Here is a 23,456-nt window from a genome sequence, read left to right as displayed (position 1 = left end):
GCCAGTTTCTAAACAATCTGTACATATGTCCATAAGTAAACAAGGACAGACTCTGAAAACCATACCTCAAGAATTTCGGAGCAAGCCATGATCTCCGGAAATGTGTTTTATGGAGGTTCCTGATTTTTGAGATTTGGAAAGCTATTCCCTAAGTAGCAACAGTAAAATGGAGACAGAGGAAAATAAACCAGGCTCCATATTTCAGGATCATAGGTTTTCTGAATAAACGTCATCAGCTACTGTGGGAAAGGAAACCCTCAGAGAAAACTAATCCAATTATGAAGCCAAAGCTTTACTCCAAAAATCACACAGAGCAGTTCTTTTTAACTACTACAGTTCTTTAGCACTTTTATTTTTTTTTTATTTTTTATTTTTTTGGTTCTTACATTTTTATTTTTATTTTTATTTTTTTATTATACTTTAAGTTCTAGGGTACATGTACATAATGTGGAGGTTTGTTACATATGTATACTTGTGCCATGTTGGTGTGCTGCACCCATCAACTCGTCAGCACCCATCAATTCATCATTTATATCAGGTATAACTCCCAATGCAATCCCTCCCCCCTCCCCATGATAGGCCCCGGTGTGTGATGTTCCCCTTCCCGAGTCCAAGTGATCTCATTGTTCAGTTCCCACCTATGAGTGAAAACATGCAGTGTTTGGTTTTCTGTTCTTGTGATAGTTTGCTAAGAATGATGGTTTCCAGCTGCATCCATGTCCCTACAAAGGATGCAAACTCATCCTTTTTGATGGCTGCATAGTATTCCATGGTGTATATGTGCCACATTTTCTTAATCCAGTCTGTCACAGATGGACATTTGGGTTGATTCCAAGTCTTTGCTATTGTGAATAGTGCCACAATAAACATACGTGTGCATGTGTCTTTATAGCAGCATGATTTATAATCCTTTGGGTGTATATACCCAGTAGTGGGATGGCTGGGTCATACGGTACATCTAGTTCTAGATCCTTGAGGAATTGCCATACTGTTTTCCATAATGGTTGAACTAGTTTTCAATCCCACCAACAGTGTAAAAGTGTTCCTATTTCTCCACACCCTCTCCAACACCTGTTGTTTCCTGACTTTTTAATGACTGCCATTCTCACTGGTGTGAGATGGTACCTCATTGTGGTTTTGATTTGCATTTCTCTGATGGCGAGTGATGATGAACATTTTTTCATGTGTCTGTTGGCTGTATGAATGTCTTCTTTTGAGAAATGTCTGTTCATATCCTTTCCCCACTTTTTGATGGAGTTGTTTGTTTTTTTCTTGTATATTTGTTTGAGTTCTTTGTAGATTCTGGATATTAGCCCTTTGACAGATGAGTAGATTGCAAAAATTTTCTCCCATTCTGTAGGTTGCCTGTTCACTCTGATGGTAGTTTCTTTTGCTGTGCAGAAGCTCTTAAGTTTAATTAGATCCCATTTGTCAATTTTGGCTTTTGCTGCCGTTGCTTTTGGTGTTTTAGACATGAAGTCCTTGCCCATGCCTATGTACTGAATGGTATTACCTAGATTTTCTTCTAGGGTTTTTATGGTATTAGGTCTAACATTTAAGTCTCTAATCCATCTTGAATTAATCTTCGTATAAGGAGTAAGGAAAGGATCCAGTTTCAGCTTTCTACTTATGGCTAGCCAATTTTCCCAGCACCATTTATTAAATAGGGAATCCTTTCCCCATTTCTTGTTTCTCTCAGGTTTGTCAAAGATCAGATGGCTGTAGATGTGTGGTATTATTTCTGAGGACTCTGTTCTGTTCCATTGTTCTATATCTCTGTTTTGGTACCAGTACCATGCTTTTTTGGTTACTGTAGCCTTGTAGTATAGTTTGAAGTCAGGTAGCGTGACGCCTCCAGCTTTGTCCTTTTGACTTAGGATTGTCTTGGCAATGCGGGCTCTTTTTGGTTCCATATGAACTTTAAAGCAGTTTTTTCCAATTCTGTGAAGAAAGTCATTGGTAGCTTGATGGGGATGGCATTGAATCTATAAATCACCTTGGGCAGTATGGCCATTTTCACGATTGATTCTTCCTATCCATGAGCATGGTATGTTCTTCCATTTGTTTGTGTCCTCTTTGATTTCACTGAGCAGTGGTTTGTAGTTCTCCTTGAAGAGGTTCTTTACATCCCTTGTAAGTTGGATTCTAGGTATTTTATTTCTTTGAAGCAATGGTGAATGGAAGTTCATTCCTGATTTGGGTCTCTGTTTGTCTGTTACTGGTGTATAAGAATGCTTGTGATTTTTGCATATTAATTTTGTATCCTGAGACTTTGCTGAAGTTGTTTATCAGCTTAAGGAGATTTTGGGCTGAGACAATGGGGTTTTCTAAATATACAATCATGTCATCTGCAGACAGGGACAGTTTGAGTTCTTCTTTTCCTAACTGAATACACTTGATTTTTTTCTCTTGCTTGATTACCCTAGCCAGAACTTCCAAGACTATGTTGAATAGGAGTGGTGAGAGAGGGCATCCCTGTCTTGTGCCAGTTTTCAAAGGGAATTTTTCCAGTTTTTGCCCATTCAGTATGATATTGGCTGTGGGTTTGTCATAAATAGCTCTTATTATTTTGAGGTATGTTCCCTCAATACCGAATTTATTGAGCGTTTTTAGCATGAAGGGCTGTTGAATTTTGTCAAAAGCCTTTTCTGCATCTATTGAGATAATCATGGGGTTCTTGTCTTTGGTTCTGTTTATATGCTGGATTACGTTTATTGATTCGCAAATGTTGAACCAGCCTTGCATCCCAGGGATGAAGCCCACTTGATCATGGTGGGTAAGCTTTTTGATGTGCTGCTGAATCTGGTTTGCCAGTATTTTATTGAGGATTTTTGCATCGATGTTCATCAGGGATATTGGTCTAAAATTCTCTTTTTTTGTTGTGTCTCTGCCAGGCTTTGGTATCAGGATGATGTTGGCCTCATAAAATGAGTTAGGGAGGATTCCCTCTTTTTCAATTGTTGGAATAGTTTCAGAAGGACTGGTACCAGCTCCTCCTTGTACCTCTGGTAGAATTCAGCTGTGAATCCATCTGGTTCTGGACTTTTTTTGGTTGGTAGGCTATTAATTATTGCCTCAATTTCAGAGCCTGCTATTGGTCTATTCAGGGATTCAACTTCTTCCTGGTTTAGTCTTGGGAGAGTGTAAGTGTCCAGGAAATTATCCATTTCTTCTAGATTTTCTAGTTGATTTGCGTAGAGGTGTTTATAGTATTCTCTGATGGTAGTTTGTATTTCTGTGGGGTCGGTGGTGATATCCCCTTTATCATTTTTTATTGCGTCTATTTGATTCTTCTCTCTTTTCTTCTTTATTAGTCTTGCTAGCGGTCTGTCAATTTTGTTGATCTTTTCAAAAAACCAACTCCTGGATTCATTGATTTTTTGGAGGGTTTTTTGTGTCTCTATCTCCTTCAGTTCTGCTCTGATCTTAGTTATTCTTGCCTCTGCTAGCTTTTGAATGTGTTTGCTCTTGCCTCTCTGGTTCTTTTAACTGTGATGTTAGAGTGTCAATTTTAGATCTTTCCTGCTTTCTCTTGTGGGCATTTAGTGCTATAAATTTCCCTCTACACACTGCTTAAATGTGTCCCAGAGATTCTGGTATGTTGTGTCTTTGTTCTTATTGGTTTCAAAGAACATCTTTATTTCTGCCTTCATTTCGTTATGTACCCAGTAGTCATTCAGGAGCAGGTTGTTCAGTTCCATGTAGTTGAGCGATTTTGATTGAGTTTCTTAGTCCTGAGTTCTAGTTTGATTGCACTGTGGTCTGAGAGACAGTTTGTTATAATTTCTGTCTTTACATTTGCTGAGGAGTGCTTGACTTCCAATGATGTGGTCAATTTTGGAATAAGTGCGATGTGGTGCTGAGAAGAATGTATATTCTGTTGATTTGGGGTGGAGAGTTCTATAGATGTCTATTAGGTCCGCTTGGTGCAGAGATGAGTTCAATTCCTGGATATCCTTGTTAACTTTTCTGTCTCGTTGATCTGTCTAATGTTGACAGTGGAGTGTTGAAGTCTCCCATTATTATTGTATGGGAGTCTAAGTCTCTTTGTAAGTCTCTAAGGACTTGCTTTATGAATCTGGGTGCTCCTATATTAGATGCATATATATTTAGGAGAGTTAGCTCTTCCTGTTGAATTGATCCCTTTACCATTATGTAATGGCCTTCTTTGTCTCTTTTGATCTTTGTGGGTTTAAAGTCTGTTTTATCAGAGACTAGGATTGCAACCCCTGCTTTTTTTTGTTCTCCATTTGCTTGGTAGATCTTCCTCCATCCCTTTATTTTGAGCCTATGTATGTCTCTGCATGTGAGATGGGTCTCCTGAATACAGCAGACTGATGGGTCTTGACTCTTTATCCAGTTTGCCAGTCTGTGTCTTTTAATTGGAGCATTTAGTCCATTTACATTTAAGGTTAATATTGTATGTGTGACCTTGATCCAGCCATTATGATATTAACTGGTTATTTTGCTCGTTAGTTGATGCAGTTTCTTCCTAGCCTCGATGGTCTTTACATTTTGGCATTTTTTGCAAGGCTGGTACCAGTTGTTCCTTTCCATGTTTAGGGCTTCCTTCGGGGTCTCTTGTAAGGCAGGCCTGGTGGTGACAAAATCTCTAAGCATTTGCTTATCTGTAAAGGATTTTATTTCTCCTTCACTGATGAAACTTAGTTTGGTGGATATGAAATTCTGGGTTGAAAATTCTTTTCTTTAAGAGCGTTGAATATTGGCCCCCACTCTCTTCTGGCTTGTAGAGTTTCTGCCGAGAGATCTGCTGTTAGTCTGATGGGCTTCCCTTTGTGAGTAACCCGACCATTCTCTCTGGCTGCCCTTAAGATTTTTTCCTTCATTTCAACTTTGGTGAATCTGGCAATTATGTGTCTTGGAGTTGCTCTTCTGGAGGAGTATCTTGTGGCGTTCTCTGTATTTCCTGAATTTGAATGTTGGCCTGCCCTACTAGGTTGGGGAAGTTCTCCTAGATGATATCCTGAAGAGTGTTTTCCAACTTGGTTCCATTTTCCCCCTCACTTTCAGGCACCCCAATCAGACGTAGATTTGGTCTTTTTACATAATCCCATACTTCTTGCAGGCTTTGTTCATTTCTTTTTCTTCTTTTTTCTTTTGGTTTCTCTTCTCGCTTCATTTCATTCATTTGATCCTCAATCACTGATACTCTTTCTTCCAGTTGATCAAGTCGGTTACTGAAGCTTGTGCATTTGTCACGTATTTCTCGTATCATGGTTTTCATCTCTGTCATTTCGTTTATGACCTTCTCTGCATTAATTAGTCTAGCTGTCAATTCTTCCACTCTTTTTTCAAGATTTTTAGTTTCTTTGTGCTGGGTACATAATTCCTCCTTTAGCTCTGAGAAGTTTGATGGACTGAAGCCTTCTTCTCTCATCTCGTCAAAGTCATTCTCTGACCAGCTTTGATCTGTTGCTCGCGATGGGCTGCGCTCCTTTGCAGAGGGAGATGCGCTCTTATTTTTTGAATTTCCAGCTTTTCTGCCCTGCTTTTTCCCCATCTTTGTGGTTTTATCTGCCTCTGGTCTTTGATGATGGTGACGTACTGATGGGGTTTTGGTATAGGTGTCCTTCCTGTTTGATAGTTTTCCTTCTAATAGTCAGGACCCTCAGCTCTAGGTCTGTTGGAGATTGTTTGAGGTCCACTCCAGACCCTGTTTGCCTGGGTATCAGCAGCAGAGGTTGCAGAAGATAGAATATTGCTGAACCGCGAGTGTACCTGTCTGATTCTTACTTTGGAAGCTTCCTCTCAGGGGTGTACTCCACCCTGTGAGGTGTGAGGTGTCAGACTGCCCCTAGTGGGGGATGTCTCCCAGTTAGGCTACTCAGGGGTCAGGGACCCACTTGAGCAGGCAGTCTGTCCCTTCTCAGATCTCAGCCTCCGTGTTGGGAGATCCACTGCTCTCTCCAAAGCTGTCAGACAGAGTCGTTTGCGTCTGCAAAGGTTTCTGCTGCTTTTGTTGTTGTTGTTGTTAACTGTGCCCTGTCCCCAGAGGTGGAGTCTACAGAGACAGGCAGGTTTCCTTGAGCTGCTGTGAGCTCCACCCAGTTCGAGCTTCCCAGCGGCTTTGTTTACCTACTTAAGCCTCAGCAATGGCGGGCGCCCCTCCCCCAGCCTCGCTGCTGCCTTGTGGTTAGATCGCAGACTGCTGTGCCAGCAATGAGGGAGGCTACGTGGGCGTGGGACCCTCCCGGCCAGGTGTGGGATATATTCTCCTGGTGTGCCCGTTTGCTTAAAGCGCAGTATTGGGGTGGGAGTTACCCGATTTTCCAGGTGTTGTGTGTCTCAGTTCCCCTGGCTAGGACAAGGGATTCCCTTCCCCCTTGCGCTTCCCAGGTGAGGCGATGCCTCGCCCTGCTTCAGCTCTCGCTGGTCAGGCTGCAGCAGCTGACCAGCACCGATTGTCCGGCACTCCCTAGTGAGATGACCCCAGTACCTCAGTTGAAAATGCAGAAATCACCAGTCTTCTGTGTCGCTCATGCTGGGAGTTGGAGACTGGAGCTGTTCCTATCCGGCCATCTTCTCTTTAGCACTTTTATATATGTGATGCAGCTTCCTCAGCCTAAAAAAGAGAACTAAGACTGTATTAATTCATTCTTGTGTTGCTATAAAGAAATACCAGAGGGTTGGTAATTTATAAAGAAAAGAGGTGTAATTGGCTCACAGTTCTTCAGGCTGTACAGAGAGCATGTGACCAGAAACTGCTTCTGGCAAGGGCCTCAGAAGTCAGGGTTGAAGGTGAAGGGAGTGCCTCCTGTCACATGGTGACAGCTGAAGCAAGAGAGCAGCATGGTTGGGAGAGATGCCATGCACTATTTTTTTTTTTGGACGGAGTCTTGCTCTCTTGCCAGGCTGGAGTGCAGTGGCGTGATCTCGTCTCACTGCAATCTCTGCCTCCTGGGTTCAAGCGATTCTCCTGTCTCAGCCTCCCAAGTAGCTAGGACTACAGGTGCGTGCCACCATGCCCAGCTAATTTTTGTATTTTTAGTAGAGATGGGGTTTCACCATGTTGGCCGGAATGGTCTCGATTTCTTGACCTTGTGATCCACTGGCCTCAGCCTCCCAAAGTGCTAGGATTACAGGCATGAGCCACTGCACCTGGCCGGTGCTGTGCACTTTTAAACAACCAGATCTCACGTGAACGCATAGCAAGAGCAGCACAGGCCCTTCCTGAGGTATCCACCCCCATGACCCAAAGACCTCCCACCAGGCCCCACCTCCAGCATTGGGGATCACATTTCAATGTGAGATTTGGAGGGGACATACATCCAAACCATATAGCAGTACCGGACAAGATTTCAGCTTAAAGCAGAAGAGAACACAGAGAAGGCCGTAAGTGTTGGCTCCATTAATTTTCACAATGCGAACACACCCGTATAACCAGCTGCCAGTTCAACAAACAGAACTTTACCAGCACCCTAGAAAGCCCCACCCTGACCCCAAGAACAACTTCTATCCTAATTTTAAATACCATGGATTAGTTTTGCATTTTTTGAACTTACGTAAGTGGAATTGACCTTTGTATCTGGCAACTTATATTCAATATGATGTTTGTGAGAATCACAGGATGCTGTTTTATTACATAGCATTCTCCTTATCTACATTGATAACACTTCTCTTGAGTTAAACAGTGCACTGTATCTTTTTAGCCTTCTGACGAAGACACTGTTAGCCTCAATGTGCCAATGTCGAATATCATGGAAGAAGAACAGATCATCAAGGAGGACTCGTGCCACCGCCTTAGCCCCGTTAAAGGTCTGAGAATGAAAATGTGGAGAGAGTGCTTGCTTTTCAGTTTCAAATGTTATATTTAAAATAACCTGTGCACAGATAGGGCAGTGATAATCTTTCTAGAGTATTTCCTATGTACCAGGCACTCTGTTCATCTGGGAAGTTGATCTCATTTAAAATTGAAGAGTCTAAGATGGATACTCTAATCATCTCCATTTTATAGGTGAGAAAACCAAGGCTTAGGGAGTTTAAGTAACTTGCCATTGGTCACACAGCTGATGTGTGTGTAGTCTACTTACTACAGTACATAGTAGAACTAGTCTCATTCTGAAGACTTAGATAAAATTCTTTTTTTTCTTTTTTTTCTTTTTTTTTTTTTGACACGGGGTCTCACTCTGTCACCCAGGCTGGAGTGCAGTGGCGTGATCTTGGCTCACCACAACCTCTGCCTCCCAGGTTCAAGCGATCCTCCTGCCTCAGCCTCCTGAGTAGCTGGGGTTATAGGCACCTGCCACCATGCTCGGCTAATTTTTAAAATCCATTCTTGGAAAGAAAATATTGATGTGATAGATATATTAGTTAGGAAAACTCTAGCTGCTGTAAAATAGAAGATTCCCAAATCTCCGTGGCTCAACACAGTCCAAATTAAGTTCAGATGGAGTTAGTGATCGACAGACAACTCCCCTCTGAGTGTTGATTTAAGGACCCAAGCTCCTTTCATACCATGACTCCATCTTTAACACAGGGCTTCCAAAACTTTCATGTCCATCTGTTTTAAACCAGAAGAGGAGCATGGAGGTTTGCTCATGGGAGGTTTTTATGGACTGGGCCTGGAAGGAGTGCCCATCACTGATAAGCTAGACTTCATCCCATGGCCACATCGCACTGCATGTGAGGGTGGGAAATGTAGTTGAGGTGTGTGTTCAAAAAGACTTTGGCCCAGTCACGTGACCTTGATTCCCTTACCTGTAAATGAGATGATTGGATTAGGTAATATCAAAGGTCCAGTGTAGCTCGAAAATTCTGTGGCTCTTTAATAGTCATCAAATGACCACTAAACACTGTATCTTCTGTGCCTTTAAGATCCTTTTAAGACATTTCATATCTTGGTTAGAAGCCCTCATTGGGTAACATTATGGCAATTTTTTTTATTGCCCCTGTTTCCCAATGACTTTTAAGGAAAATACAAACATTTAGTTTTACTCATTTGTGGCAGAGACTATTTCACAATGTATGAATAGTGTAGAACTGGATTAATATACAGATCTGCTCATAAATGTTGGAATATGCTCTTATGAGTGATAGAGCTATTTAAGTTCACTCAAACCTTAGTGTTTGCTTTCACTTCTTATGCTTAGGTTTTTAAGTTTAGCATTTCCGTTTACCTGAGATTATTGTGGGAACCATATGTTGTCTAAAAACATAGCTGTATGCTTTATATACAAATATAACTGCCACTTTATTAATTCATATAAACTTAGTAATATTATGCACCATAGGAGGTGGTATTTTAGGCGCATTTTTCAAATAAAAGAATTACATAATTTGTTACCAGTGGGTCTTCCGCCTGTCATCTAGATGTGGGTATTACATTGGTTCAGAGTGTTAAAGGGTGGCCCAGTATGGTTATTTTTCATCTTCAGAACAGTTGGAAGAGTTCTGTAGGGTGTTCCTTTTGTGTCCCCACCTTCCCTGGAACACATTCTAGGAGGATGTGCCCCATCTGGGCATGCTGTCACCTTTGTGTGGCCCTTCTCATAGACACTTCTTTTGCTGTTATGATTTGGAGCTCTTGCCTAGTTCCCCTCCCACATTCTTCCTTGAGATTATTTGCTGCTTAAGGACAGGAGTCAGATTTGGCTGATTTTTTAATCCCTAAAATGTTTAGCATAATACCTGCCATTTAGTAGCTGCTCAATATTTGTTGGATTTTAAATATGAAATACATAGTCACATATTACTGAAGGCAAAAAAGCCCTCTTTTATACTTTCTTTTCTCCATTCCTTAAAAAGTAAGAGAAAATCTTATTTTTCTCATAGGGAACTAAGCCCAGAGAGGCCTTGACTTTTTAAGTTCAGTTTGGGGCTTTCTGGGGTTATTTTACTTTTATTTTTTCCTCCCTACAGGGAAGAGAAAACTTGGGTTTTTCGTATACCTTCTTCATGGGGAACACAGAAGACTTGTAGTGACTAGATGATATTTGAAGATGAGCTGTGTTTTGCTCTTCTGTTCAAGAAGTCATGCTTTCTGTTTCTCTCTATATTTTCCTAACAGGGGAATTTCATCAGGAATTTCAACCGGAGCCTTCCCTGTTGGGTGACAGCACCAACTCAGGAGAAGAAAGAGACCAGTTTACTGATAGAGCAGATGGTCTCCATTCGGAATTTATGAACTATAAGGCAAGATTTTCGGGATCAACTACGTTTTTTACTCATTTCCTTCTGTTTGGCACCTTACAATTTATGTTCAAGGTTGCCAATCCATCCCCTTCAACGTCCAGCTTGCTGCACCCTGTCTGAAGCCTTCCAAACATCTCAGCGCTCAGCCTGTCTATTTGCTGATGTCCTGTGTGCCTCTCCATTTGTCTGTTTATGGATCTGATTTTCCTTCCACTACTCAGTGCATCGTACAAATTGGCAAGCTCATTAGTGTGACTATTACCATGCAGTAAAAGCTGAAATAGTTTCACATTCTTTTCAACATGTTCTAGGTAAATCCTTTTCTTGGGATATATTTGTAGTATAAAGACAAAAGTAGAGACTTTCAAAATTGAGAAATGAATGTCTTTCCTTCTTGGAAAGATCTCTCTGAGGACACTTATTCCTGAACTTTTGTAGGTGTCCTGAGGCATTGAAAGGGCAGGTGAAGTTGCCGAGTTGTCAGGAAAACCTTCATCTTAGTAGCAACACAGGGAGGACAGAAAAACTAGCGCTTTACTGAAGCAGATAGTGAAGGTTCCACTTCACAACATGAGTAGGTGCTTGGTATGTTTCTGTCAGCCCTTTTGGTTCAGGTTGTGGCGCCCAAGAATCATAAAGATTATTGTTTTTGTAAAATTTAGATTCATTGTGACTCTGAGGTAACTTCTGAGTTATTATGCTGAAGCCAAGAATGGGATCCCTAAGTACTCATCCTTATTTTCTGAGCATTGTGTCCTGATGGCTGGAACCAGCCTAAATGAACATCTCTGGGCATCACCTTCAAGGAAATGGAGAGGAAAACAGCTGAATTTTACACTGTAGGAGACCTTGGTGTGTTCAGGACATGTTTATGGCCTCAAGATAAAAATGATGAACCTGACATATGTTTCTAGATTACAGAAGTTGTATAGAAGGATAAAACACAGAGCCTTAACTCTTTACTCTCTGTATTTAATGTCATTAATCCATACATCCTTGTTTTAAAATAGGTCACACCCATTGCCTTGTTTCTGTCCCCTGTCTCCATTGACATTGCTTCATTTGAGCCTCATAGTTTCTCACTTTGATTACTTCAGGCACCACCCCACCCACTCCACTTCTTACCCAATGCTGCACCCCCTGTGTATGCATGCATGTGTGTACACACACACACACACACACACACACACTCTCTCTCTCTCTTTATATTCTGCCACCAAACATTTTTCTAAAGTACAAATATAATAACATTCCTCTCAGGCCCCTGGTTCTACAAGGCTTGCCCAGCTTAGACCCTATCTCTCAGCTCTGTGGGACGATTCTTCCATGAAAATGCGAAAATTGGAGTACATCAAGCATTCATCTTAAGAATCTAAGGTAAAGATGGAAACCCTGAAGAATGTGTTAAGAAGATGTCCATGTTTAAGTTCTAGAGGAAACAAAGCAGTTAGTAAAAATAAAGCATATTGTTTCAGAAAAGCAAATTTCCCTGGATTCAGAGATTTCAAGGACTTCGTGGAAATGGCTGCTGTACAGAATGGATCCTGTAGATGGAAACTAGAGGAGCAGATGGGGTGTGGAAGTCAACTTGGCAAATGCTTTCTGGAAGATGCTTCTCTTGGAAAATCGAAAGAAAAATGCTAATGATAAAATAAACCAACATCTACAACAAGTTAAGGAAAAATTATGCATTGAAAATCAGGCCCATATTAGGCTCGATATCCATCAACTTTAAGTCTTTCAACCTGTGCTTGGCCTGGCACAATGGCTCACACCTGTAATCCCCCACTTTGGGAGGCTGAGGCAGGAGGATCACTTGAGCCCAGGAGTTCAAGACCAGCCTGGGCAACATACTAAGACTCCATCTCTACAAAAAACCAAAAACTAGCTGGATGTGGTGGTGTGCTCCTTGAGTCTCAGCTACTCAGGACGCTGAGGAGGGAAGATCACTTGAGCTTGGGAGAGTGAGTCTTCAGTGAGCCATGATTGCACCACTGCACTCCAACCTGGGTGAAAGAATGAGACCCTTTCTCAAAAAAACAGAGTTCTGTGCTTTGCATAATCCTGTTTTCTTTACGGAATAAGCATCTTGGACCTTTGCAACCACAGTCAATTTTCATTATTCACAGCAGTTGTATTGTATGACATCACTGTGCATATTGAATTATCCAATACTGAGCCATCACTCATTGGGGAAATAGAGGGCTGCGTTCCTGCAAGCCTCTGGTCACTACGTTTTTGTCAGCCGATCAACACATAACCTTGATTTTGGTGTGTATTTCTGTTTAAAGATATCTTATTTAATACATATTGTTTTGATGAACATTGCAACGATACCTTATTTAACATATATTGTTTGATGAACATTACAACCAGCAGCACTGTAACTCATGCCTGAAGGAAGCTTATCTAACACATGTATTGTCCTCTGTAAGGGACATCACAACTTCCTTGGGCTTCTGAACACGAGGCAGCACTTCAGCACTATGTTTGGGGCTATTTTAAAGTGAAATCACCAACAAAAAACACAACAGTGTGAAAACATGGCACTAACTAGACTGTGAAAAAGGACACTTATTTACAGTAAGAGAGCCGAAAGAAGAAGGCAGAGTGTCACCTTGTTCCACCTCATCTGGGAACATACATGTCCTGGGATTCAAATTTTTTACCACTCTGCAGATGTCTGCAGATGACCTCCAGAGCGCCACGAATACTGGTTTTGGGACTAAAAATACATGTTAGTGAACAGGCAAACTCACAAATGCAGAATCCACAGATAATGAGGATCAACTGTATAACCATTTAACTTAGCAAAAACAACCCAGTAAGCCTATTTTGCCTAATGAAAAAAGAGACATTTTATACTATTGGCTACTTAGAGTTTTGAAACAAAAAATTAAAAAGAAATACCCATTGCTCCTATGGTTGAAACCCAACAAAACAAAATAAGAACATGTCGTGGTCATTTCTGGTAGTATATTTTACCCATGAATTTTTCTGTCATTTGGAGTGTGGAGAGTGGCACAGTCATTTGTGCACTGACTGTATTGTACGTGAAAAGTGTAAACACCATAGAAAAAGTCCAAGTGTGTTCCCAGTCAGAGTCCAGCATTGGGCAGCTAGCCATGTCTTCGGGAAAAGTCTTGTCCTGACAACACATCTGGAGGACTGGCTAGTCCCGAGTTAGTTAATGATATGCCAGAACCTTGACACCAATAATGGTCCTTTTGGCTGGTGTTCTCTCCTAGCCAGGAAAATGTGGCCCTGTTCAGGTTGGCTTTCGTTCTAGCCATCAGCTGGGTTAAAGCAGCGTTTCTCTGTGTCAGAGATGAACGTGCAAGGAGGCCTGTGGAAGGCTCACGGTGGGACTTGCCTTTCTAAATAGCCAGTGCCACTAGTGCCGCTTTGGGAAAAAGTGGGGTGACGGTGCAGGGAGAACATTTGAGTGAATTCTGGATGTTGTATACATGAAAACTATTAGATGCAATTGGAAGCACTTTTCTGTTAAGAATTTTGTACTTTCTCTTTTCCCCACTGCACACATATGCGTGCACACTCACACACACACATCCCTGCTGTCACAAACCCTAGAATGCGTCTTCACAGGTGACCCACAAGCCCAGGAGAGGGATCTCACAATACAAGGAGGCACTAAAAGGGCAACAGAAAATCTGGTGAAGCTTTAAATTTCTGATGATAAGTTAACAGATGCTATGGTCCTGGGCCACATTTTTTTAAATTAAAAAATGTTTAATTATGGGAAAATACTTCCAAAATGTACCACCTTAGCCATTTTTTAAATGTACATGTAGTTCAGAGTGTTTTAACTACATTCACGTTGTGCAGCCTATCTCCAGAACTCTTCTCATCTAGAAAACTGACCCTGTGTACCCTTTAAATAACAAGTCCCTCGTTCCCTCCTGGCAGCCCCTGGCAGCAAGCATTCTACTCTCTGTCTGGATGAATTTGATTACTGTGTGCACCTCATATAAGTGTAATCAGTATAGTATTTGTGTTTTTGTGACTGGCTTATTATACGTAGCATAATGTCCTCAAGGGTTATCTGTGTGTATGGCATGCGTGAGAACTTCCCCCTTTCTAAGACTGAGTGACATTCTAGTGCATGTACGTACCAGATTTTGTTTATCCATCCCTCCATAGATGGCTGTTCGGCTTGTTTCCAGCTTTTGGCTGTTGTGAAGAACACTGTTATAAACATGGGCTGGGCAGGTTTTGGCTCCTGACTACTGAGGAGTAGCCAGTGGTTTTCAGGAACCCTGTCTGTTTTGTCCACAGGTAAGGACAGAAGGCTGTGAAGAGCTGTTACGGATAGAAGAGGATGTACACTGGCAAACCGAGGGCATGTGAGTACCAAGGCCTCGGTGAGGAGCCATCATCACTCTAAAATCCACTTTGCAAGCAGACTGGCAGTTCTGTTGTGATAGAATTTTGACCTGCTTTTCTGTGGGCACACTAATATTCTTACAATATTGATAAGAAGTTACCAGTTTTTCTCTGTCCGATGCTTTTTGTCATGATATTGGGCAGTACAAACCTCTTCCTTGGCCTTGAGTCTTATTTGTTTTGAGGCTGTGGGTAGTCATGTGATTCAGAGAATTAGCTAGAATTTCTAGATGGGAGGTTCTCCTGTCTATACAATTGCCTGAAGAAGCCAACAGCTGGACCTGAAGTGACCTGTAGCTCTGATCTCCTTCTTTACCCCAAGTCATCACCTTCAAGATCTGAGAACACCATAGACTTCTGGTCCCAAGACTTCCAACTGCCAGGGCTAGCATTTATTCAACATCATGTGCCAGGCATTGTCCTAAATACTTCACAGGCCTTAACTCATTTCATCTTTACAACACTCCCAACAGATAAGTTCTGTTCTTGTCCCCCATTTCACAGATGACAAAACTGAGGCACAGAGAGATTGATTATCTTGCTGCAGGGTCACAGAGGGCCAGCATTTGAACCCAAGGAATCTTGTACCAGACAGATAATCCTTCTACTCTACTTGCTAAATAAATATGTATACATATTTATTTATATTATTTATATGTTATAATTAAATATATATTATATATTATAATTAAATACATTATAATTAAATATGTATACATATTTATTTAGCAAGATTTACAGGGGAGGGGGTGTGTGATCCCATCAGACAATGAACCGTGTCCAGGGAAATCGAGTTTGGACTATGTGGTATAGAGTATAGTTTTTGTTCCCAGGATTTTTATTTCTATCATCTGGGAGGCAGGTGTGGACTCCATCATACCTTGTAGGGTTTTTCTTCTTAGTGAGGATTTATCCCATTGTTAAAACTTTTCTCCTTACAGAAAGTCATTGACTTACATTCTGTAGCAGGAAGGGCTTGCTATGATCAAATTTCTCTTGCCCTTTAAAAACATTGGGAAGTTCCTCTCTGGTCACTGTCTGTATTACCAGCTACTCACTGGATATGCTACTGAGAGCCACGGAGGCCTAACTTGGTTATACAATCAGAGAAGCATAGGGAAAGAGGCAGCTGTTTTTAAACTATATACAGTTTTGGAAACTCCATTCTCAATCTTATACGTAGTGCTTTCAACCCTGGCTGTAAACCAGGATTATCTGTAGAGCTTTATAAAATCCTGAACCCCTAGTCAGACCCACTTGGACGTATAGGGCCTGGCATGGTTTTTAAGCTCCACAGATGATTTTGCTGCATCTAGAGTTTGGACTGAGAACCACTGTCCCACACTGAAACCCTATATGCATTAAAGTAATCAAACTGGTTGAACGGGAGTTGGAAGGCCCAGAAGTAGTACAGACTCATCCATCTGATCCCCCTCATGAACCCTCCTAGAACCCAGTAAAGCACAACTGTGAGAGCCTCTCATCTAGGCCATTGCCTGACTGTGCACAGGAGCCGTTAGGGGTGCACAGGCATAAACATCTTATGTGAGCTGCTTTGCAGCAGAGCTGGGCTTCCCCTACTCAGGGGCTCTTTGCACCATGCTCTGGCATCCCACCCCACAAGGTACAAACACATGTTCACCATAGCACTGAATCTGTCAAAATCATTTTTATATGTTAGATGGATTTTTATAAGTTTGCTTTTTAAGAAATTAGATGATATTCATGTTGTATTGATCATTTTCATTCTTTTTTCTTTTTTTTTTTGAGGCGGAGTCTCACTCTGTCGCCCAGGCTGGAGTGCAGTGGCACGATCTCGGCTCACTGCAAGCTCCGCCTCCCGGGTTCACGCCATTCGCCTCAGCCTCCCGAGTACCTGGGACTACAGGCGCCCGCCACCATGCCCAGCTAATTTTTTGTAATTTTGGTAGAGACAGGGTTTTACCGTGTTAGCCAGGATGGTCTCGATCTCCTGACCTCGTGTTCCACCTGCCTCGGCCTCCCAAAGTGCTGGGATTACAGGTGTGAGCCACCATGCCTGGCTGATCATTTTCATTCTTATGCTTGGTTTCATGTTACAGAATAAGTTCATCCAAAGATCAGGACATGGATATAGCAATGATCGAGCAGCTGAGAGAAGCGGTAGATTTGCTGCAAGATCCCAATGGGTATGTATGTCTCCTCGGTCCAGGTTTCGTGTGTAAATAATGCATACTAATGTATTGAGTACATTGTCTACATTCCTAAAATACCTACACAAATAATTTTGGCCCAGTCCAGCTACTAACAAAGAAAAGTCATGTTTATTGCCTGTTTTCCCAAGATGCAAAAGTAAAAGAGTCAAACTTCTGGAGAGAGTGAGATCAATTTCTCCTTTCACCACCCTTTATTGAGTTCATTCATCCCTCATGAAATTCATATGGGAATTTTTGGTATAATTCTTAGAAAACAAAAATATGGTAAAAGTACATATTTTATATTGCTTAAAGTTTAAACCCCTGATTTATAAAAAATACAAAGAAAACGTTTTCCAAAAAGGAAAGAATTGGTATATCAAGTAGTAGTATATTTATCTGGGGTAGTGCCAAATATATGTTAACTGAAGAATATATTTCTAAAGATTTGGGATACAGGATAATTTTTAAATCTGAATTTGCCTTGATCAATAATAGGTACCACATGCAGTGGATATGTGGATAATATTTTTCTTTTTCTTAACTAATGGTAATGGAATTCCCATGGACAAAATATTTTTCAGCTAAACAATAGCAGGTTTCATTTATCAGGTAATAACTTCATGATCTCTAGAGAATTAGAGGACTTGGTAAACTGATGTGGTCTTACTATACGATGAACATGGGAATCACACTGCAGCAATCCCAGCTGGGTTCTGCAAATTTATGAAAACGGTGGTTAGTGTATCCCAGAATGCTAATGAGAATATACCACCTATGATTTCTGGCCCTGAAAGAATAGTGGCAGATCAGTTTAGTACAACTGGAAATCCTTTGCAATTGATTTGAAAAGCATTTCAATTCTGCAGACATTGATTGAGTGCTTGGAGTATGGGAAGATCTGCAGTGTGTACCTTGGGGGATGCAAAGATGGACAAGACACAGCTCTTGCCTTCTGAGAATTTAAACTAGAATAGATAGAGATTGCCTTGAGCAGTTATTTATAAGTGTAATTGGGCCAGACACGGTGGCTCACGCCTGTGATCCTGGCACTTTGGAAGGCCAAGGCAGGCAGAACACTTGAGGCCAGGAGTTCGAGACCAGCCTGGCCAACATGGTGAAACCCTGTCTCTACTAATAATACAGAAATTAGCTGGGCATGGTGGCGCGCACCTGTAATCCCAGCTACTTCAAGAGGCTGAAGTGGGAGAATCACTTGAGTCCAGGAGGCAGAGGTTGCAGCGAGCCAAGATCGCACCACCACACTCCAGCCTGGGTGACAGAGTGAAACTGTGTCTGAAAAAAATAATAATAAAAAATAAATAAATAAATAACTGTAATTGATTCAGTTGCTTCAAGTGGAGATAAAAATGATAGATTTGAGCAAGTGCCCAACCTCAGGAAAAGGGGAGATGGGTGGACTGGTCTTCCTGAAGGATAGGATAATGGCCTGGACCTTTAATGACTGCCAGTTTCAAGATAAAGAGAAATTCTGGATTGAATGAAAAGCCTAGGTAAAGACATGAAGGTCAGAATGAATGGAGCCAGGTCGGGGAAATCTCAGGCAGAACAGAGGCTCTCCATCCTAGTGTGCTGCAGTATCACTTGAGGAACTTTTTCAGAACAGACACCAGGTACTTCCTTTGGGGACTGGAGTCAGCCAGTGCTTCTGATGAGCAGCCAGGACTGAGAATCACCAGAGACAGTGTAGAATGATGCAGGCAACGGCTTTGGATGCTGTTAAGGAGCTGAGATTTTATTTTATATTTAGAGGGAGGCAATGATGGTGTTTAAACATGATTATTCATGTTAATTCTCCCTTATAGTTGGCTCATGGCATAGGCACCTAATCAAGGTATGTTCAAAGAGCTGAATTCTACATCCTGAGCCAGGGCAGTTAGTGAAAGGATGTGTGTTTATGTGTATGCATTCATGTGTATGGTTGTTCATACATGCAAGTACATGTAGGCATGTGTACGTGTGTATGTATTCATGATAATGAATCAGGAAGTAGGGTGGCTTGTGGAAAGAACAGACTTTGAATTAGCTAGAAACTTTTTAAACATAGCTGCAGCATCAGTTAACTTGGGTAAGTTATATGACTTCTCTGCATCCCATTTCTTATCTATAAGATGGGGTGACAAGTACCTACCTTTTAGGGTTATGAGGATTTGAAATAATACATAAACTGCTGGTAGAGAAGTAAATTGGCAAAACCGTTCCAGAAGTAACTTAGTATGTAACCAAGTCTGGAAACCTATATAAAACTTTGGAGTCAAATCTAAGAACTTATCCTAAGAAACAAGAAGACATGAACAATTTGCGGTAGAGAATGAGGGATAGGTATTTTTAATAGCAAATATTTGGAACAAGAAATTATCTAACAATTTGGGGATACTTTAAGTATATTATACTCATTGATAAGATGGAATGTGATATGGCCAATATAATGTTTTTTAAAGTTTCTAGTGATATCATAGAAGGCTTTTATACTTTTAAAAAAGTGTATAACTTTGTAAAAGTATGTAAAAACGCACAATGTTTGATCCCAATTATATAGATAGAATTAGGTACCAGTTGTGCAGGAAATTTAGAAAAACTGGAAGGAAATATATTAAGATGGATTTTAAGAAGGAAATAAGATGGAAGGAAATATATTAAGATAGTGGAAGAAAACAGTCCCAACTAACCTTCCAAGTGATACTTGATTCGCATCTTTATGGAGCACTATTTTAAAATATTATGTTGTAAAATTTTGTGTGAATTTCATTGTCTTTCTAAAATAATCCACTACTTTGGCTGCTTTAGATCATTGTTATGTATCCTGAAATAATTTTTGTAATATGACATCTAATTTTACAGTATTTCTGTGAGCCAGTATCATAGTCATGAAGAGCCCTGGTTTTGTTTCTGATACAGAAAGGACACTTCAACATGTCATTTATTTCTAACTGCTTTGGGACTGAATATTAGTAATAAAAACGTTTACATACACATTGTGTTTTTTCTTTGATCTCACATTTCATAGATCCAGGAATGTTTTTCTCTTGTAGTGAAGCCATTGATTATAGGATTAAATTTTAAAAGTTTACCTTTTATGTGTCAGAAAATGTAGTTGGCCATTGCTGCTCTCTTTATCTTGGCTTCTTCTCTCAAGGCCTTCTGATTGTTAGTTCGGCAACATTTTCACAGGCCTCTATAATATAAACTCACCCCTGTTTAAAATGACTTTATAACTTTTCTATAACTTACAGAAATTCCTGGCTTTATAGGTCTTTAAGAAAAAAAAAACTTCATGTCTTAAAATAGCAGAAATTTAGAAACTATGTGAGACTATTTCAGAAGTAAAAATGCGTATCAAATTGCTTGTGATTTTTTTAAGTGAGAGATACAATGTATATCTCCCTATTAAAACCAAATGCCAATGGTACATACACTATAATACTCTCAGCAACTTGACTTGCTTCTGTAAATTCGTAACGTTCTAAAATAAAATTAAGTATATGCTATACTACCTCTGAAAAATTTGATTTTATTAGAAATTACTATTATATTACAAACAAGTTGGATTGTATTACCAGTAGCAGGTGGAATATTGTATTTTGGCATATGGTGGGAAAATATCATGCACTTTGAAATTTCCATCGTAGACTTTTCCTCACTTAATCCTAAAGATAAACATAACTTTTTAGTAAATTAAAAATTTGAACTGAATAAGACCAATAGAATTTATTAAAAATAAAAGTTTAATAAATTTACTAATATCTTTTTTTCCTACTGTTTAGATTGAGCACAGATATTACAGAGATAAGTGTTTTAAACCTATATCCTATGGCATCAGCAGAAGCCTTAGAATTACAAGATTCTGCACTGAAGTATGCTTACCTTTTATAACAAATTATATTTTCTCTTTTTATAATACATTGACATTTTTATGCTTTAAATTTCACTTTATATCTTTTTTTTTCTTTCCTTGTTCCCACAGTGGTCAAATACAGCTGGAAACATCTCCGGTGTGTGAGGTAAGGCTGCTGGTGGATTCACCAGAACTCTGTGCAATATTTTGCCGTGGAATAGTGGCCACCACATTATGTAAAGATTTGTCAGGGAGTGAAACATCTTTATTAATGAGGCCAATATTCAGATTTGTTCGGGACACATTTTTCAACTTGTTTGTACGTTTGCCTCTTTAGTTCTGCTTTTCTACTATACCTCACCCTCTGTTAAAGATGAGAGTTGACTATTTCTATTAGATTCTGTAGATTTTTTTACCTCAGATCATCTTGCTGAGTCAAGCGATGGCAACTAAAGTACATAGGGAATCTGCCTGTGTGTCGGAACCTGGAGGAGGACCATTCAATGTAGATTTTAGAGCCACGAAAAAATCTGGGAATTGGCCAGATGGAAATTAGCTAGAAAACACCTGAAAGATAAGAATAAAGGCCGGGCGCGGTGGCTCAAGCCTGTAATCCCAGCACTTTGGGAGGCCGAGACGGGCGGATCACGAGGTCAGGAGATCGAGACCATCCTGGCTAACACGGTGAAACTCCGTCTCTACTAAAAATACAAAAAAAAAAAAAACAAGCCGGGCGAGGTGGCGGGCGCCTGTAGCCCCAGCTACTCTGGAGGCTGAGGCAGGAGAATGGCTTAAACCCGGGAGGCGGAGCTTGCAGCGAGCTGAGATCCGGCCACTGCACTCTAGCCCCGGCAACAGAGCAAGACTCCGTCTCAAAAAAAAAAAAAAAAAAAAAAATGATTTGGGAATGTCGAGGAGGATTAAAAGAATATCATAAAGAGAAACTGGTGGGGATATTTGAAGACAGGTTAAGGATGGGTTCGGTAGAGTTACATGGAGTAAAATGTGGGTGGCTGTAAAGAAAGCAGTTTTGACATAAAACTAGAGATGAGCTTAGAATGTCTCAAATGTCTTAGAATGTCTCAAAACCCCAGTCAGAGAGAGATAAGTTTGGGCTGGCGATCTGGGAGTGGAACATAGGTTACAACCCGTTTCCTGAATGGATTTAGGATGGCTAATTTAGGTACCAAGATTTTGTACCAACAGTTGATGCCCCACTGAGGGGTTTGCACATGTATTATAGTAAAGTGGTTTCACACTCTTAACTTTGTCTCTGTGTTAAAGAAATAAGGAAAAAGAAAGTGTCACTATAAAAGGAAGAGCCATGTTGCTAGAGAGTGTGGTTTCATTGTTAAGTGCAGTGACTTGGAATTATATTAGGTGTCAGTCCCATCTCAAAGACTGGCTAACTGTGGGGAACTTAATTAACCTCTCTCAACATTCATTACTGTAACTGGGATCATAATACCTATTGTAAAGATCGAATTAGGAATTTTGATTCAGAAAATGTCACCTAATACAGAGTACCTAAATGTTAGTTATTAGCTTGCTTCTCTATTATTGTTATTGGTGTGGTCTTTAAACAGAATTACTGTACCACTTCTTCCCTGGGTAGAGGCATCATTGAATTACCTGATAGTGGGACATTGGAAGTCTTTTATTTGCAGTCTCCCCTGAACCCATTTCATCAAGTTCTTCCTTTGAGGTTGATTTTGGTTCTGTGCAGACTTAACCTCTTTTTTAGCTTCTTATCTGGAAATAATTTTTTAAATTAAATTTTATTTTTTTGTAGAGATAAGATCTCGCTTTGTTGCCCAGGTTAGTCTCAAACTGCTGGTTTCAAGCGATCCTTCCTCCTCAACCTCTCAAAGTGCTGGGATTACAGGTGTGAGCCACCTGTAATCAAGTGAAAATAATTTTAAACTTATTAAAGATTGTAAAAAAAATTTGCAATGTTCTACAAAAGCTTGCAAAAATAATCTTGTAAAATTAGATTTACTATTAACATTTTATCACATTTGTTATATTTGTTCTCTCTCTCTCTCTCTATACACACAGTTCTTTTTCTGAAACACACACGATTCTTTTTCTGAAAGTAAGTTTCACATACCGTAGTCCTTTATCCCTAATCATTTTAGTGTGTATTTTCTATGAATATGGATTTTTATCTTACACAATTTCAGTTATCATCTTCATAAATTCATGTTGATAACATATTTTCATCTAATCTATCATCCATCCTCCAAATTTGTCAGTTGATCTAATGATGCTCTTCAGAGCATTTTTTTCCTTTCAGTGTAAGATCCAATCTAGTTGCAGGTACTGCATTTTATTGTCAAGTGTCTATAACCTTCTTTTATCTGGAACATTTCCATGACCTTTCTTTGATTTTTATGGCCTGGAAATTTTGAGGAACACAAACCTCCTCCTTTTTAATATAATGTTCCTCATTTTGTGTCTGTCTTAATGTTTCCTCATGATTAGTTTGAACTTCTGCATTCTGATTTAGAATACTGCACAGGTAATGTTGTGACCATCTCAGGGCATTACATTTGGTGCCACACTAGATCCATCTGTCCGTCTTTGGTGATGTTAATTTGATCACCCAATCAAGATATGACTCCATTTCTCCACTGTGTAATTGCTGTTTTATTTTTTCATTGCAGCTAACAAGCAGTCTGTGATGAGATAGTTCAAGACCATCTTAGCATCCAGCTGCAGACCCACTTTTGACTCTAGTAAAATAGATGGCCACCTGTTTACATGATTTCAGGAGCACAAGAAAGACACAAAACTTCTAGAATAAAGATATATCCCGTACATTTTTAATACACAATTGGATGGCCATTCCAATAATTTTGTCTTCTAAA

General features: G+C 40.2%; 1 protein-coding gene across 4 annotated transcripts in view; it reads left to right on the top strand.

The window, feature by feature from the left end:
• Positions 1-23,456, top strand: part of LRCH1 (leucine rich repeats and calponin homology domain containing 1) — a 210,554-nt gene that overhangs the window by 139,857 nt on the left and 47,241 nt on the right. For all 4 annotated transcript variants that reach the window (XM_033176924.1, XM_033176922.1, XM_033176923.1 and 1 more), the window contains exons 8-13: positions 7,671-7,776; positions 10,028-10,152; positions 14,449-14,516; positions 16,638-16,724; positions 20,516-20,605; positions 20,716-20,752. In XM_033176924.1, coding sequence (XP_033032815.1) covers positions 7,671-7,776; positions 10,028-10,152; positions 14,449-14,516; positions 16,638-16,724; positions 20,516-20,605; positions 20,716-20,752 — 513 coding nt within the window. The remainder of the gene's footprint in view (positions 1-7,670; positions 7,777-10,027; positions 10,153-14,448; positions 14,517-16,637; positions 16,725-20,515; positions 20,606-20,715; positions 20,753-23,456) is intronic.

Source organism: Trachypithecus francoisi, unplaced genomic scaffold (assembly GCF_009764315.1).
Source record: "Trachypithecus francoisi isolate TF-2019V2 unplaced genomic scaffold, Tfra_2.0 Lachesis_group18, whole genome shotgun sequence".
Lineage (NCBI taxonomy): Eukaryota > Metazoa > Chordata > Mammalia > Primates > Cercopithecidae > Trachypithecus > Trachypithecus francoisi.
Note: the sequence above shows the minus strand (reverse complement) of the source record. Positions and strands in the feature narration are given on the sequence as shown.